Raw genomic sequence first — 19,035 nt, 5'->3', positions numbered from 1 at the left:
TCAGGCAGCAGGGAATAGGGAGAGGTGAAAAGCAAGGACTGGGAAACACATATCCTAAAACCAGAGCATTAATATTTATTGCAAAGCTTAAGTGCGAATAAATAGCTGCAGACCTTTTGCTGTGGTGGCATTACACAGCACTAAGCATTTTTCTCAGAGGGTCTGAATTTGCCAGGTGCTGAGCAGCTTCCCAGGAACCGCTCATCAGCCCATGACTTTCAGACTAGCAAGGTACAGGGTGATTGCGCAGGACTTGCTATTACAGGTTACCAGCCTTGCCAGCAGTTAGCAGAAGAATTACAGGCTTATTGGGCAAGATCTTTAAACAGCCCTGACAAGTCTGCAGTGCATTGTGCGGAACAACGTTTTCAAAACACATCAGTCTCGAGCACAGAAAGGACCGGGTGCTTCTGGAGGAGACAGTACCATAAGGCTGGAGCTGTTTGTAACACTTTTTTGGGGAATGATGGCAATTGTGATGCAGTGCCCTGCGAGCCCAGCTCTTCAACAGGTTCGACAGATTAGCAAGTTTCAAGAATCTAGAGATTTTTCTGAGGCTGCCCAGTGAACGATAATCATAGAATCACAGAATGGTTTGGGTTGGAAGGGACCTTGAAGATCATCTAGTTCCAACCCCCTGCCATGGGCAGGGACACCTTCCACTAGACCAGGTTGCTCAAAGCCCCATCCAACCTGGCCTTGAACACTGCCAGGGATGGGGCAGCTGCAAACTCTCTGGGCAACCTGTGCCAGTGTCTCACCTCCCTCACAGTGAAGAATTTTTTCCTAATATCTAATCTAAGTCTATCCTCTTTCAGTTTAAAGGCATTACCCCTTGTCCCATCACTACATTCTCTGATAGAGTCCCTCCCCATCTTTCCTGCAGGCCGCCTTTAGGTACTGGAAAGCTGCTATAAGGTTTTCCCGGAGCCTTCTCTTCTCCAGGCTAAACAACCTCCACTCTCTCAGTCTGTCCTCATATGCTTAGAAAGCTTTTGGAGCTCAGGTCTATTACTGCCAGCAGCACAGGTAAAAATACCTACATTAATTGGTGCACTATTTTATAGTCATAAACATCCCTTGCTTGCTTAAACAGCCTGACATGACAGTTAAATCTGCGATGTCTGATGGGAGGTCATGCGTTCCCCGTGATACAGAGGACTCGTAGGCAAATCAGCAATACTACCTGTGACAGCTAAGAGAACATCAGCACATAAGGACACATAAGGATATATACGAGTCATAAAGGTTGTGTCACTGAGGATGAGCGGCTAGTTCTCTGTCCTGCAGCCTCATCCCTCTTGCAGACGATACAAATCAGCCCTGTCCCTTTCTGTCATGAGCCTGGGGACTGATGAGAGGAGAAACGGAGTCCCAAACTGCTCAAGCTTCTCACTTACCCTCAGCCGACGTCCAAAGACGGTGACTTGCCCTCTCGCTTGCTCCTTCCTCTGCCTCCACTCCACGAGATTGAGGCCGTTGTCGATGGGCAGGGTGACGTTCCTCTTCCCCACCGTGGGGTTGACGGTGCCAGCCAGCAGATGCGGCTCGGTTTGCAGGGCCACCTCCATGCCGTTAGCGAGCATCAGTCTGAGGGAGCCATCAGCGCCGATGTAGTAGCTGTTTCGGACTTGGTCTGAAGAGAGAAAAGAGATCTTTTCAAAGGGCTGCCCAATGATACAGCTCCAGCTTTTCATTTTCTCCCTCATCCAGGCTTCATCAGCATTTCTGATGGTTGTAAGCAAACGCGCTCTGTCGCTCACCCGTCCCACTCACAGTGAGCAAAACACTGGTTTCATCAGTGAAGGTAAAGATGGACAATGTCTTTTTCATTCTGATGAGGTTCTGCACCTCAAACTCTTGCAGAAAAGTCTTACACAGGTTAAAAAAGGCACCAGTGGAAGACCCGTGTAGTACCCTAGCAAAGGACGCAGGTTCAAACCTCTTCCTCTAGGCTAAAACACTGGGTGGTGAGATATTTGTTTTAAATCACAGGCAGGCTGAAAACTTTCCATGCTTTTATATCCTAAAGATCCCAATTTCACCACAATATATGAAAAAGAGGGGCCACCTACTTTCCTCAGCTTATTCACCGTCTCACAAGTGACAGGAAATTGCACAGCGAGTTAATGCTAACCAGTTCCCCAAACAGCAGCCAAACCCTTTCACTTGGGAAAGCTTTCAGGAGGCAACCGAAGTCTTCATGTTTGGAGAGAAAGCAGAGGCACTAAGCTCCCACACATCTCTGTACATCTGGCCTCCACTAGCTCTTGAAAGATCAGCAGATTTTGAGGCCAGGATTTGGGAGTTCAGGAGTGGAAAAGAAGAACAATATCTCTTCCACCTCCTTCAGGAATCAGGCAGGCTGAAAGCCCATCCTTTGAATCTCCAGCTGGCATTTCTCTCTGCAGAGAGGAGCTCATGAAGGGTAAGAAATCATGAGACTTGCTCAGTGCAGAATGGCTTTAAAAGCACATTATACAAAGATTGCCTTATCTGAAGCTCCTCAAAAGCTGGAAAATAGCACCTTTTCTGTCTCCCAGTCTGCCATAAATACCTAATTGTGAATAAAAACACCCATTACAAATTCATGATGTCAATTGTTTTTCCGTTCTGAGGCAAGTTGGGTTTTGTTCACCAGTTGCTCTGCCATAGCTCAGCAGGAAACGAGATCACAGCGAAATTATCATCTCTCGTCTGGATGAAATAGGTCAGCAAAGAGCACAGTTTGGTATAATTAGGAAAGGAAACTTGACACCGGTTGGTCTTTCTTATTGTGAGTCTGATCCTGCTCCTGTTGTAGCCAGCTGGAGTCTTGCCACCCTGAACTCAGCAAGACCACAACTCAACTTACTGTACACAGTAGTGACGGCGTGAAACTGCTGTGGCACTGGATTTTGCCACTATAAACATACAGCAGTGATCCACGGTGTAGATCCAAGTATTTTAGCTGTACCACTGAGCACTTAAGTTGATGGTCTTTTGACATAGACTCCAGCAGGATCAAACCCACTCCACGTTTGATTCTGCAAATGGAGACAAGGGGGACAGTTAGCTGGCTGTCACACTTTTGTTCTCAGATGCTTGGTTGGGTGAGAAAGTGGTAGGAGATGTGCTTTAAATCAAATCTGAAATATCTCTGCACAGCTAATGTATTCCTCCCTCCGTCATCCTTTACCAGGAAGCAGGGGAAAGCTTGAAGGTCTCTGTGAAATTCACTGGACGTGATGTTCCCTCCACGTCTCATAAGCACCACAGAGGGGTTGTGGTGGATTGTCACCAGCAGTGTGGTACAGTGTGGGGAATATAAATCCTCCACTTTCAACATTTTCCCAAGAGAAGACTCTTCCCTGGTTTTGGAAGGCATTTCTCAAGGGCTACATGAAACCCAGGGGCCATTGGATGCTGTATTTTATGCTGCTTTGGTTCTAGGGCACTACTGCCCTATTTTGGCCTTGAACAAATGCTCACTTTGTCATTAGTCCAGAGGAGAAAATCCCACAGAGGTGCTGAGGTGCCTGTTAGCTGTAGTGGCTCCTAAATCCATCCTACAGGAATCCGTAACCTTCTGAAAATGCCTTCTCAGTTCTCACCTGTTCACAGTGTGATCCAGGTTTTCTGAAAGGTTCACCAAGGATTTGTGAAAGCTGGCGAGAGCTGTGAGTCCAGAAGGAAGATGCACGAGCACCTCTCAGGCAAAGGGAATCTGCAATATGTATTTTCCCTGAAGAACAATGGAGTGGGCAAAACACTCACAGACCTTGAGAACAGCTCCAGCTCTATCTGCTGGAGAGGCACTTGGAAGGCAACTTAGGTTTCAGCTGTGCTCAATACGACCCTGGGCAACTCCAGTGGCCCTTGTTTAATTTTCTACAGCACTGCCATGAACAAACAGCTACCTCAGTTTGGGAATTCACGGTCCCTAACGCCTGTGGGAAAGCCACCTCAGCAGGTCGCAGGCCACCTCCGCTGCAACGCTCTCCAGATCTTCATTTTAAGAGAAGTGCGTTTCTTCAGATCCAAACAGTTTTGTAATTTTATACTTCTGAAGATGGTTAAGCTGTTTGTAATACGGCATGTCCTAATGGCAAGAGCGGCCCTGTGCTGGAGGGCAGTACAATGAGATAATTGACCGTGGCACCATTATGTAACTATGCCTTCAGCTCTGGGTGTATAAATCACATCACAGTCAATTATCTCACTAAAGGGCCCCCAACAGCGGGCTCTACTGCTTAATTAGGCTCTTGAGGTGAAGCCAACCTCGTGTCTGTGCAGTTGCCAGACGTCTTAATGCGAGTGGATGGGATGGGGCAGGGTGGGTTGGATCCGCTTTGCAGGCTGAAGTAAAGAATAAGAAAGCCATTGTGTTCCCCTACAGCAACAGTACCTTAACATTAACATGCCTCTCCAAAGGCAGGAAAAGCAGTGTACAGGCATAGCAGGCATTTTCTTTTAGGAAAGCTTGCTGTTATTACAGGGAGGGGGAGGGAAATGTGTGTCCCAGGGAAGTGGGAACAAATGTGATGCTGGAACACGTTGGTCTCACTTGGAGCACTTTGTTCCTCACAAGGGGAAATTATGTTTGACACCCCGTTGCCATCAGGCACAGACTAACAGTGAATGAGAGCTGGGGAGTGAAGAAAGCAGAGTCTGAAAGTCCCTTCCCTTTCTCCAAGCCCCAGGGAACAGGAGTGATGGCTCACTCTGACCCTAAGGAGGCTTCAGCCTGCAGAACTCGGAGATCCAGGCTGGCATGGTTTGTGCACTACAACTTCTGTCCCTACCAGTAGGTCAGCACAGTGCTCCCCTGCTATTTATTCCTCTTTTCTTTCCCACTACATCACCTTTTCCTCCACCTCATCAATCCTTCACTTCTCCGCCTTACCATCACCGGCAGAACGGTGCTTATTTCCAACAGCGACAAACTGGTCCCACCAGTCCTACCCTGGCTGCCCCCCTCTCCTTTCTCCTTTGTGCCTCTCCACACCAGCCCTTTAGCTCAAACGCAGACCTTTTTGGGGACAGGGATGGTCATTTTTCTGGATGCTTCCTTGTGAATATTTGAACAGCCAGTGAACAAAGAATGAGATAGATCTCCAGCAACCAGCTGGAAGTCTGCTCCAGGAGGAAAGTAACTGTTAAGTTGGAAGCCATTAAGAGACTGAAGCAAAGGGGTCGGCTGGAAGTGCGGCTAGATTTATGCAACCCTTTTTGTTATAACAATAATGGTAATGATGATGGAGGACTGTACTGCATGAGGACTGCACGGCAAGGGGACCGGCTGAAAATGAAGCAGAAAACAGCTGCAGAGCAACCACGGTGCTAGGGAATGTGGCTAAGTAGGTGTGAGTGTGCATCTGTACCAGCATGTGGGGAGCTCTGGGGCACTGAGGATGCAGGTGATTTTTGGTGCTGGGATTATCAAGACGATGCCTGTTTCCTGATGGATAATCCATTGTGTGCAGCTTGGCCGGGAGAGGGATAGTGGCCCAACTCACCTTGGAGCAGGGTGTAGAAGGCTCCCGATGCCGACAAATTGGTTGTTATCGTCACATCATCCTTGCTGGAGGTTTCCACCTGGACATGCACGGAGCTGTCGGTATCGCTGCGGAAGCTGCTCACTTGGCCAGTAGGGAAGGTGACGTTGGTCAGGCGACCAAAGCTGTCATACCTGAAAGGGAGGATGGATTGAAGTCAATGGCATCAACAGAGGAGTGGGATACAGCAATCATCCTATAAAGCAGAGACCAAGTCTTGAAGTCTTCACCCAGATTTTTCCCAGAGAAAAATGCGTTGTCACTCTGTCAGACCGTCTTGACTTTTTTGGCTTCATGAGAAGAAAATCATAGCTTTTAGCTGAAGAAAATCAAGCAAAGAACAGAAAATGACTAAATAAGTATTAGCCTGTATTTTAACAACATTCTTCCAATACTTTTTACCTGCACTATGCCTCTTGTTTACAAAAGTAACTTTATTTCCCATCCACTGTGCTGTGACTTATGGAAAAGCACTGGCCCATGCATCCTGTCTAGCAGAACTAGGAGTTTCGGAAGGCCACCAACTGTTTTGTCTGGTTGTGTCCTGAGCTCTTCAGATTTTTTTTTTTAAAATCTTATTTTAAAAGGTAATGTTAAGGTAGCAGCAAGGACCTGCCAGATTGGCCATATCAGATAGAGAACTGTCCTTTGTGAACATGGTATAGAGCCCTGAGCACAGCTGAGAGCCCCATGTCTACGTTTTACTGTTCCTAGGACCATCTGGAAGGACTGATTTAAAAGTGTAAAAAACCAGTCCAGTTTGCACCCCTACTGTGTCCTTGGCTTTACCAATGAGGGAGTCAACATAAACACCATCTGGGAAGGTTTCTGTGATGTGGACACCTGTGTACCAGGACCCAGATGAAATAAGCTATATACATGCAGGTCCCACAGCACTTAACAAGCTGAGGGGTTATTTTTCAATAAGAAGGAGAAGCAGACACTTGAGTCGACAGAGCAAAAACACCATCCTGCCTCTCATTTGTGGTATTGCAAAAAAGGGTGCCCTTGGGTCACAGACTGAGCCACGAGCAGAAGGTTGGCATGGGACCTTTGCAATGAGGCTGCAGAGAGCAGCAGGAAGGTCTACTGGCTTATCTCTGGAGAGCTGTTGGACCTTCTGATGAGATGGACCTTCAGGGAAGGGATATTTAAATAGTTAGGGAGAAACAGTAGAAAAATTCCAGCACAAGCAATCGGTGATAAATGTTTCACTTTTTTCAAGTCCTGCCCGCATATCATTTAAGAATGATTTATATGATATATAAGATCATATCAAGAAAACATATCACTTGAGGATGCAAAGTGAAAGGTGGGTGAGCAGAGAGGACTTGTTCTCCAGCAATACCCAGTGGTAAGCCTTTGATGGACCACAGTGTCCAGTGAAGGGCACCATTCCTCAGAATAATAAAGTAATGTAAATGATACATTAAGGATAACAAGCTTAGAAAACATGATCTAAGAGAGAAAGTTGATATAGAAGAGGGGAAACAAAGAAGTGGGAAGATGCCACCCTGACAACGGTTGGTGTGAAGAGGATGATAATTAATTGTTTGTCATGTCTACTGAGGATGTTACAAAAAGTAATCAGCTGGAATGGAGACAAGGAAGATTCAGGTCAGAAGCTGGAGAACATTTTCCAGGCCCATGGTTGCTCCAAGCAGAGGAACAGATGGAGCACTGGAAACCCCATTGCCCAAAGCTTTTAAGAATAGGTGAGAGCAATGTGTTAGAGAGGGATACAGTTGATCAGACCTCAGAGGGAAGAGATGGTTGAGGAGCTCTTGATCCTCCTCTTCAGGATTACTCTGAGCTGGGGAATAAGACAACAGACCCCATCTAATAACAAAAAAGCAATAAGAAAAGGAAAGAAAAGGAAAGAAAAGGAAGGAAAAGGAAAGAAAAGGAAAGAAAAGGAAAGAAAAGAAAAGAAAAGAAAAGAAAAGAAAAGAAAAGAAAAGAAAAGAAAAGAAAAGAAAAGAAAAAAAGAAAAGAAAAAGTAATCTTGAACTGCAACCCATGAGAGACCCAGGAGCAGCCATTGGACTAGCTCTGCAGTCCAATGCAGAAAAGGAATATATATATTCCTACTATACAGAAAAAGAAATTCATCTCCTCTTCCATTCTCTTTTTTCTAGATTCATACACAGTGCTGGTACTTTGCTTTTGACAATATGCTGGCAGTGACTTAGCGTGAGGAAGGGCTGGCTGAAAAGGTGATTTTTGCCCAAGTTTAATATTTAGTGTATAGCGACTAAGTGGGTGAGCTCATTGCAAGTCTCTCCAGCCCTTGGGTTTGGAGACACCATCGCATGAGACTTTTCTTGCCCACTGGGCAGAGGGGGAGGTAGGAAGGTAGAAGAAAGCATTTGGCCCTCCACAGTGTCAGCCTATCAGTCACGGGATTATCCACGCGTGGAGGATGGAGCCCTTTCCCTCCAAGATCTTGGCGATCAGTCAGCCACTTGTGAAATGGAAAAGGAGAAAGGAAAAAAAAAAAAAGAAGAAAGGGATGAATTCAGGACTGCATTGCAGGAGTTTGGCAGAGACCAGTTAAAGCTTCTCCAAGCAGCTAGCAGCACACAGCTCGGAGCTGAACTGCATCTCCTTGCAAAAGTCAGACTTAAAGTGCTCTCAGTACCAAATGCTTTGCTCCATGTTTGTAGCTGTCCTGTTTGCACTGAGACGGTATGCGTTTTGATTCTGCTTTCTGCACAGTCATCTGCACATCTCCTAAAACGGTATGTGAGTCTTAAACTGAAAACATCACAGACGATAGATATCTTTACCCCATCTGCTGAGACAGAACACAAGGGACATGACTTAGTCTCTCCCTTGAGCAGAGAAAACATTGTTATTGCTAAAGGTGTGTTGTGTAACACCGCAAATTCTTTCTACCATGACATCAATAGTCCTATATGTAAACCAGTCTGAACCATAAGGGTAGACTCAGATCTCAAATGCTCCAAAATTTAAGGAAGATGAATCTGAATTTGGCACCTCTGACTTGGTGGTATTAGCAACTGTAAGGAATTTATTTATATTGCTCTATTTAAATTTTAAAAAATTAACTGCTCCTGAAATTGATCCTGATTCCCCTCCTAAAAATAATGGCACAAATCTAGATGTGCTGCACTGGAGTCTAAGGGGTGAGTTTGGTGTAATACAGGTGTGAGCGTGAAATGAAGCAGGTCTGCGGATTAGGGAAAGAAGGAGAGCAAAACCCAGGATGGGGGCAGAGAGCTTGTTCGTGTGATGGACATGGTTTCTATTTCATTTAAGTGCTGAGTCAATGTCCTGTGAGTCATATGTTTTATCCCAATTGAATGACACTCAGCACCATGCTGAGAGTCAGCACAAAACCTATACTCCATGCAAGCCCTACTTACGTGCTCCAAAGAAAGCCTCAAAAACCCATGGACACTCAGTTTAACAGCCCCAAGCAGCAGCAGACACTCAGCTCCTTAAACTCTATTCCTGGACATCAAGCTCACAGCACCCTCACAAATAGTCCTCCAGCTCTCTGCTGGGCAAATATGTAATATTTGCAAATATGTAAATGGGTGAATATGCCAGTAATCTCTGCTTGTGCAAAATGGATTAAAATAGCACGAAAAAAGAGCACGAAAGAGTGCGATGGTGCCTAGACCTCTGTGCACACATTTTTCTTTTTAAATCAAAATGACAAAGTACAATACACATAATTTATGTGGTTACATTTTTACAGCTGCACAAATCTCACACTACGGGGGAGAACTTCACCAAGAGCGAGGACTTCCATTTGGGACTTTGGATCCTGAGAAGCAAGGCTCCTTTTGGGCCAGAACGGTCTGGAATGGTGTGCTGGAATTGGTTTAAGATGTCTGCATGTGTACATTAGACTTTTGGCACCTCCTTAGTCACCCCATTAGCCTCTGTCAGAAGTAACCTGGACCATCTGTGTTTTCTGCATTTGCAAGAGCTGCTGCACCTCTGCCCAGCAGCGAGGCAGGGACCTTCCAAGAACTCGCTTTGGGGGTGACAGCTCACCTCTTTGCAGCTGCAGGGAGGTCATGCCTTACAAAGGGAGAAATGTGAGAAGGTAGCACAATTAGACGGTTCCCATTTTCATGCTTATTTTTAATTGGTGGCAGGTGAAGCGTAAAACACTCATGTCCAGACAAAACCTCCTTTTAGCACTGCAGTGGTAATGCAAAAGGAGGTGCGGGAAGCCAGTTAGCATGGACACACACAGTGTTTTCCTCTTGGCAAGCAGTTCCTTTTCCCTCTCCTGTTTTGCCTAGGACTGGAGCATTTTCCCCTTTTCCCTTGATTTAGATCACACAGCACATACCTGATATCACCTATCACATACCCACAATCTCCCAGGATGCATCAGCTTGAAGGCTTGCGCATCCCAAACAGGTAATGTGCTTAACGAGTTAAATGAGTCGGTTCCTTCTACCTCTGCTTTCAGCCCTATAAAGGCACTTATAGGGCACATCCTGAGCTCGGAGAGTAAAGGCTAAGCGACTGGCTCTTATGTAGCTGCAGGTGTGCCCTGGTATTTGCAGTAAGATAAATCTCTCCTAGTCACCTCATTTTGCAGCTAAGCTGCCTAGGCCTGTTTCCACAGTCTCGGGATTTAGGGGTGGGCTAGTTTTCATCACAGCCTAAGACTTCTCTGTTCTCCAAACGCTCTGAAAGCACCAGAATTAAGGAAATACTGAAACACAGGAGTGCACGCAGCAGCCACTCTGAGCAATGAATTCATCACCTGCTAACACAGCTGCTGCCTCCCATTCAAACCTGCTGCAAAGACTCGGCACTTACAATTACAGTGACAATTATTAGGCCAGCAAAGGAAGCCGTTGCCATCCATTCCCAATTGGAAACGTATTTAGCTAAGGTTCAATGCACAGAATTAAAATGGTATTTGGTGCTTATGAGGCCTAATTGTTAGCTTGTAAACATTCAGAGCTTTCATTTATCACATTACCATTGTGTAGAGACCTGGGCCTTGGGAATTAAAGAGAGCATCCTAAGTACCGTCTATTCAGAAATCAATTCCTTGCCTGAGTCTCTGGGTTTTCTCATTTTAGCTTTTTCACATTTCATCAGCCTTTTAAAACTACAAGTCAAATAGATCGGAAAAAATTCACTATAATAATATTGCATTTAGTGCCAAAGAGTCCTAATGTACTTTGCAAACTATATTTTGCGTGCGATTATACAGACATGCACCCGCCGCCTCTGAACAAGATCGCCTCTTCACAATTTTTCAAACAACATTAAACACAACATTAAAAATAAATCTATAACAGACAAACCGATACTACTCAAATATGTATGAAGGCAAGTCCTCTCCCTAATGACACGAGGCCAGGCTGCAGCCACTGTCTGCAGAATTTTCTGACTGCCCAAACGAGGAGAGGAAGACCTCTCTCTCGCTAGCTTTTATGATACTCGTAATTCCCTTGGTTCGCAACTAAACTCTTGACACCAGGCATTCATTTCAGGCCAGGCCAATGGCTCGAAACATGACCTCACAGCTTAGGGAGGGTACTGGAGAAGTACTATTTTATCATGGCACTTACCAGAGTTTCACTGTAACTTCTTCAGAGGACCAATGATGAGAATCTAATTATTTTATGATGAAGAAATTGTGGAGCAAAGAAATTTTGCTAAAAGAGGAGGGAGAGCAAAAGCCAAAGGTGTTTCTCATACTCCAGTCTGCTGCAGGGGCAGAAAGAGACACTCACTTGAACTACTTGAAACCAAGGATGCCACCAAATCCCATAAAACTCAGTGTATGACCTGAGATATCATCAGGTGATAAAGGGATGTTATTAATGCAGTAAGCTAGCTTTTCTCCGAGTCAAGAGGTGGCTGCTCCTCTAAAGGTAATAAGTGTTATTTATCTCTGTTTTTTACTAAGAGAGAAAAAATTGCAAGCCTTTCTGCCAACGACAAGGCAGACTGAGTCTGCATCTCACCGTGGGGTAGATGCTGACCATGATTCCCAGTTCTGGTACCCCAGTCACCCAGACCAGGGCACCAAACGCTGCTGGTTTGGACCCTTTGCCCTCCAGGTAGCTGTGAGCCACTTTTTGGGCAGTCCATGAGAAGGTTTTGAATTTCTGGGCTTGGCTGCAGTGATGTGTAACTGTACATTTCATTCTGTATGGGAGGAGGTGACCTTCGAAACTAATTGAGCACACAAAGGACCTAAGCAAAAGAGCCTCATCTGGGCTAAATAATGCATAGAAGGTTTGACTTTGGCTCAGAGGGAAATTGAATTAACGTACAGTGATACCATCTCAATGAGCTAATCAAGATAATTGCTGTATTCTTGATTTAAACAAATACATTAATAAGAATTTCCGTGTTCTGAAGTAGATAAAACAGCAACTGCTAAGAAACTTTGTAAAGGCTGGTAGCGTTTTTTTTCAGGTCAAGAGCAAAAGCAGCAAAAAGAAGCAAGTAGTCACACAGCATCCTTTGTCTTTGACTTGAGGAGTTGAACAACAAGGAGCTGTTCCCCTGGCAGAGTTTCCAGATCAACTTCTTTTGCTGCTGATTATCACTGTCACAGGTTCAACGGGAAGGCAAGTCTTTAATCCAGTTACTGGACAAGCTGAGCTGCATTGTATTAATTGACAGTGAATGTCAAGCCCTCTGCAGAGGCAGAGAAAGTCTATGTAATGCTAAAACCCTCAAAGAAGTCCGAGATAGGCCTTTGGGGACAGGCTAATTACTGCAGGGAGCTAAGTTTCACTCTCAAAGGAAAGGGAAACTGCACACCATTATATACTGAACCTTACTCAGCGTTAAACCCAATAAAGCAGGATTGTTACAGCAGGCTTTGGTGTAGGATATATGAAAGAAAGAGCTGTAAGTGCTGGGAGCAAGTCTGCCACTGCCTGAAGACAGCACCTGTCTCCTTCCCCTATAGAAATGAAAAACCAATGTGCCAGCCCAGCCCAAACCCTGGGAGGACCTGGATTCCCTGGTGTGCCCTGGAGATAGATCTCCAGTACTGCGTCAACGTACGCCACCTCCTTCTCTCCTCTCCAGAGTCACACCAATGTGCCCATATGTCACAGCTCTTTGCAGCCTTATGATAAAGGCTGAGAAATGCCCTGGTAAGAGCAACAGCTGAAGAAGAGCCAGAGGTGCCGGACATGCACACATGTAGTGTTGTCACTCTTGCAACACCATTGCTCTTTCATGTTGGGTGTCTGGTTTATGGTCCTCTGTAGACAGTCAGGTAAAGGTAAATCTTATAAGGATGTTATTCATGGGGCCACTGGTGCAGTGTAAACTTACCAGCTGAATTTACATTCACTCTTAACTTTCTAAAGAGTGGTGTCCAGCCTGCCCTAGCCCATAAACAACTATTATGTGCTGTGAGAAACATGCAGCTTTTCCTCAGAGTCAGATTTGATGTCTTTATTTCCTTGGCCATGAGCAAAACAGAAATACGAGCTTCACCTTCCCCCTCAGCCAGGACTGAAAACTACTCAGAGCACCTTCCAGCCACTCATGATCACAGGATTTCTCTAAATCACTTAAACTTCCTCAGTGTAAATTTCCTGATGTTCTGATACAGAAACCAATAACCTGAAGGTATTGAATGCTGATTTGGTTTACACCATCTTCTTTGGCTTCTTGGATATTAAAGAACGTAGATTTCATCCTGCCATGCCTGCCCTCATCCCTGCAGTCTGTGTTTGACTGATGCAAATCTTCTGTCTGGTGAGAATATATCTTAAGAAAGGCATCCAGAGCCATGATCTAAGATACCAAGAGATGGAGAATATACTGCTTCTCATCGTTGGTCTCTCTTACTGGTTAGGTAATCTCAGCCTTAAAAAATCACACCTTCCTGTCAACTTGAATGTCTCTAGCTTTGCCTTCCAGCCCCTTATCCTTCTTAAGCCTTTCTCTGCTAGATTAAGAGTCCCTCTGTAGGTGATAGTTTTGTGCTGACACGCTGTGATCTGGACACTTCCCAGTCTTCTTCGTGTTAAGATAAATAGATCAAGTCTTCTTAGTTCTCCAGCATAAAGCACTTTGTCCCCATGAACGCATTTTTGTAGTGTTTTTCTGCACAGGCATCAATTTTCATTGTCCTTCATAAACTGCAAACATCAGAACTGACAGTATTAGTCTCATCAGTACTGTACAAGGACAAAATCAGCTTTGTACTACCCACTACAAGTAGAGTGGAATGAGTAAATGTATTCATTTTGTTTGTCCATCCGAACGACAAGTTAGAGTTGCCATGGAATTATGCTGAGGATCACACTGAGTGACTCGATGCTTTGCTCACTACAACCTCTGAGAGTCAATGCTCAGCCCAGTTCTTTAGATGTGGCCTGTTTACATGTGTACCCTGGCACTAGACCATGTAAGAAAGTATTTTGTTCAAACAAAACCTACTTTATCAAGCAATCTAAGTATCTCACCTTTATTTACTAATCTTCTCATTTTATCAGTTCTCATTTTGTAGTTTTTCCCAGATAATGTATGTAAAACCTGGGTAGAATCAATCCCTGCCAATTCATCTGAAACAACCCCATTGGATGATTCCCTATTGCTGATTACCTTTTGAGAGCTATCACAGAGCAAGGTCTTGAGCCATTTGATATGTACTTTTCACAGCTTGGAAGAAGAGCAGACGATCTGCTTTCCAAGTCCTGAGTGGACAGCTTAGGGTGGGATAGGATAGGATAGGATAGGATAGGATAGGATAGGATAGGATAGGATTAAAAGTGACAGCCTCTGATTCAAGCAAGGAAGATTTAGACTGAGCGTATAAAAAAGCTTTCTAACAATAAGAATAATATAGGTAAATACATTGTCACTATCAATATTTATCATTAACTTAGAAAACTTTGATAGGATCCATTTGACCAAATTGTAGACTTCTGCAATGTAAACATCTGTATCTGAGCTAATCATTCTGGACTCCCTTTACAGAAAGAAACTTTCAGAATACTACTCATCTCATCTCATCCTAAAGCAGATATACCTGACATAACTCGTAAGAAACTCACCTTGAAAGTGCCTGTTTCCCTCCATTGCCTATAAAGGGAGGCTGAGGTAACTAATTCAGATATAGACTTTTACCCTGTAGTTCTATAAAGTTGCATCAGAATCTGTCAGGAACAGTTAAATAGAGACAACTGATCACAGGTTTGGATGAGAGATCTCTGAAGACACATTCCCAATTCTATTTTCAGTGAAGCCGTGCTATCATATAGTGCTGACTTGCTCTAGTCAAGATTTCCATAGTCTAACCACTGGGGAATACTGTCTTCCATTTAGCTCTAAAAAGCTTTCTTATGACTCTTCTGAAGTGCATAAAAGGACTAGAATGATGACTTTCACAAATGCTCTATTTTGTTGGATAGCAAGAAATAATGGATCACTGTTATAAATATATCCACAGAGTAAGTTGGATTTTAGCTTCTGTCTCATTTTATCTCCTTTATATTTTCAGTCACACTTTTAAATGAAAGAATATGTTTGAGGTATAAATCTGACCATTATTAGCTGTAATGTTTCGTTTGCTTCACTCTCCGTGGCTACATCTGTTTTCAAGCAAAGGAACTATTGGGTTCTTTGCAAAAAGAAAATACCTCCTTGATTTAGCACAATGGTCCTGACAATATAGCAGGCTTCCACTCCTATAGAGAAAAACACCCTATCTTTCCTCCTTAAAGCCTCCCTCAAGCAAATTCAATGTAAGAGATGGAAGGGTATTAACTTTGATTCACTGAGGAATATTGCTATAGTAATTGCAAGCAGAACATCGATGGAATGCAAATAACCTTTCAAAAGATTCATCACAAAGTTTCCATCAGTTCTTTTCAAGGCAGGAGCAGTAATAGCAAGTATTAAGCACAGAAATTTGAAACTGGGCCTGGAACATTTTAAAGAAAGAACCAAAGCAACTGCATGTCTAACAGACGAATATGTGGGTTTAGCCAGCTTTCCTTCTCTGAGTATCTTTTTTTTTGCCGTTTTTTTCTTTGTAATCTTGGGAACTGTCTATTCTAGCCAAATTCTAGCCAATGGGTCTATTATTATGGTAGCTGAACACTTCCATGTAACCATTCAAACCACAAGGGAAATTATGCACTAAAAGGACCATTTCAAAGGGGCTAGATGTGAAAATAGAAATGAAACTAAAGAAGAGGGAGGGGAAAAGGTTCTCAACAGCAGGATGAATTTGCAGACCATCCTTCTAGGTGTCCTTCATTCAGTTATCTATCTTTTTCCTGTTTGATAGCAGAAGTGTGTTGTCTTCATGGTATTTATAAGCAGGGAATTGCTAACAGTAATAGAAAAAAGAAGCACAAATCTCCAAGTCACTGCCAGCTCTGGGGTTTCCAATGCATCCTGTCTTCTCTCTGCTCAAAAATTCTTTGGGCTGGTCTTGAACAGTCCTGAGACTATTTTTACTGCTTAGTGAGGCCAATTACAACAGTAGAAAATGAGCAGTCCCTTAATTACAGAATTGTTTTCTGAGCAAGCTGTCATTAGTCATTGTCAGTTGCCATTCTACATCAGCCATTTCAAATAAGCTCAAAAAAGACACTGCAGCATAGGAAGTAGGTGAAAAGCTGCGAAAAAGAGGATCTGATGGAACTTTCACACTTCCAAGCCCTTCAAAGCCAAGAAAAATTCTCTGACATCCAACCTAAATCCCCAGTCCCAACTACAGTTAAGGAGAACCAGGTGTCCAAATTACTTAGCTGATTTAGAAAAACTCAGCAGAAACTCTGACTCTTGACTTGGTAGGGGGAGCTTATTCAAACTTTAATGCACTTACTTCCAGTATTTAGTGTTTGTGTAGAGATCTAATATTCTCTGTTCTGGCCATTTTACTTGGACAATAATTCTGTCCAGGGAATTAAATTCTATCAATCAACCTTGCATGGTTCAGAGAACACAGAATGAAGACAGCAGCACAACTTTCATAATATACTTACTCATAAAACGTTGTCCAACCATTTTCATTGCTTTTAGTGGCAAGGAGACCGGAGTTGCCGTGGTACGTCATCATGGCCACTTCATGCCCCTGCGTTGTTACACTCTTGAGCGCGCTGTTGGTACCAATTGTCACCCAGTAGACTTGGCCATCGGGCACCACCAGCCAGAGGGGCATCCCCGTGGAATCTCTTCGGATATTGACTAAGTTGCCATTATTGTCAGTGATCAGGGTTATATCTCCATCTCCGGAATAAGTAAAATTGTAAAGATAATCTCCAGTGGTAAGGCTCTGAGTATAAAGGTGCTTACCACTGGTGTCAAACAAGTAGAGTTCCTGGTCTATGGGTGAGGATAACTCATATAGATTTTGTGTGTTGAGGAATGGTTTGTTTTTCCGAATAAAGCGGATTCGGATATTTCCAAGATCAGCAACATACAGCTCCCCATCTGCACACACCGCAAGGGAGGATGGCGCATTGAGTTTGGCATCCTTGGCATAGCCATCATCCCCCGAGAAGCAGTCACAGTTAGCATCGTTCTTGCAGTCACAGCTGCTTGGTGCACCAGCAACGAGAGAAATCTCTCCGTTGGTGGTGACCTGCCTGATGCGATTGATTTTTTTCTCATCAGTCTCAGCAATATACAGGACCCCGTTATGTGAGACAGCCAGGGCGGTAGCAGACTCGAGCGTGGCATGGATTGCCACCTTGCTAAGGAGAAAATGATCCATGCCTGGCACCTGGCAATGCATGGGCCTCCCCGCCACGATGCGCACTTGGTGGTTCTCAGATATCTGTAACACAACGTTATTGTCAAGGACGTAGAGTGAATTATCCATTGGATTGACTGCCAAATCCGTGGGCCATTCTAGACGAACCTTAAAGGTAAAACAACACAAGGAAATGATTATAGAAAGACCTTTTTTCACCGCATGGTTGCTATAAATCAATCGCAACGAGGATGTTTCAACACGGATTAAAGGGAGAAAAGGTAAAAGAAACACAATTAATTAGTGCTGCTTGATATGGTGGCCACAGAGGACACAACTCTGGTGTGAGTGAGAGGGCTTAGCTCCTGGTCACATGAAGTAGACACACGTGGACACCCACGCTCTGCGTTGCAGCAGTGGTGGGAGCAGGGCGATGGGACAGAGGCAGACCCTCCTCGGCTCTTGCTCTGCACCACGGCTTCTCTCTGCTTCTCCACCTTGGTGTGAGGTATCAGGGGATGTGGGAAGGAAGATCAGTGCCCAGGGAATGCAGGAGTAAACAAAAAGATCCAAAAATTCAAGGGGGATTTCCCCTCGCCAAACATTCCTATGCTTTTTGAATTGATGGAGCCCGGATCTGATAGCAGAGACCCAGGACTGGGCATTTTGTTGTGTGAAGTGCTATAAAGTCAGTCAAACAAAACAATGATCCTTTTACTAAAGGATTTTCCAGACAAGTGGCCGAGCTCCTCTGGGTAAATGACAAGGAGGGATAGACACAAAACTGGCAGCTGTGTCAGCATGCATGTATGTCTAATTTACAACCACCAAATTTCTGGTTGATGCTGCAAAAATGCAAAATAGCAATTCACAAGAAATTCAGGCAATTTCAACTTGTGGAGTAAAATACTTGTGTCTTCACAGTGATTTTCACATATTTTTTTTAGCATAATGGAAGAATGGGTTCAAGTAATAGTGACACATCACATTTCTACCCTGATAATCCACATACACAAATAAGGTGAAAAAGTGACTGGTATCACCACAAGTGAGTGAGCACTAGAAGGTCTCTATTTCTAGCTCTACTTCTGCAATACACTGTCTTTTCAAGTGAGTCTACTCTTTTAGTTGCCAAACCTAGGAAACGTTTACCAACAGAATTCAGGGTAATTTAATTTTTTTTATAAAGAACTGTAAGGTGTGCATTTTTTGATTATTTTATTTTACTTCAGGTTTGTATAGAAAAAAAAAAGTCAACATCGTGCTAATGGGAACCAACCAATGCTCAGATGTTTTCCTAATGGTGCATCTTACCCACAGTAGAGGTGTGAAGGGTGATTGGAAATGAACAACTGTGAAGAATGCTCTTGGTCACCTCCAGTCAGGCTTTTAAATAGATTTTCAACTAGTTACAAAGAACAGCTATTCTGGTTGTATACTCCCTTTCAGTCAGCCAGGCCACTCTAAGTTAGAGCAAATGGACTTGATATCTGGGGGTTAACTGAGAAGTTGGCCATTTTGTGCCATTCTCCCTGCACCCATGTGTTTTTTTCTCTGTACCCAACAGCATGCTGTGCAGTGACGGAAAGCTCTGGGATCTGGGCACACTCAAGGCTGTGCAGTTCCAGGATCTCTCTCTCTTTGTTTCAAACCTTCCTCTCTCACCATCCATCTCAATTGCTGCTTCTTATTTGTCTGAGGTGACTAAGTTTGGGGGGGTATTTTGCATATATAAAGTGGCAACCTTATTGGAAGGAGGAGGAGTAGATGCCAGCAGGCTCAAGTCCAGCAAACCATCTCTCACTG

At 44.0% G+C, this 19,035-nt stretch overlaps 1 protein-coding gene across 1 annotated transcript in view; it reads right to left on the bottom strand.

The window, feature by feature from the left end:
- The window catches only part of TENM4 (teneurin transmembrane protein 4), a 598,102-nt gene that overhangs the window by 29,430 nt on the left and 549,637 nt on the right, over nucleotides 1–19,035 (bottom strand). The window contains exons 27-29 of the mRNA XM_075050174.1: nucleotides 16,520–17,397; nucleotides 5,499–5,671; nucleotides 1,401–1,636 (exon numbers count right to left, since the gene is read on the bottom strand). Of these exons, the coding sequence (XP_074906275.1) occupies nucleotides 1,401–1,636; nucleotides 5,499–5,671; nucleotides 16,520–17,397 (1,287 nt within the window). The remainder of the gene's footprint in view (nucleotides 1–1,400; nucleotides 1,637–5,498; nucleotides 5,672–16,519; nucleotides 17,398–19,035) is intronic.

The sequence above is a fragment of the Buteo buteo genome, chromosome 18 (assembly GCF_964188355.1).
Source record: "Buteo buteo chromosome 18, bButBut1.hap1.1, whole genome shotgun sequence".
Taxonomy (NCBI): Eukaryota; Metazoa; Chordata; class Aves; order Accipitriformes; family Accipitridae; genus Buteo; species Buteo buteo.
The sequence above is the reverse complement of the archived record's forward strand: the minus strand, read 5'-3'. Positions and strand labels throughout refer to the sequence as shown.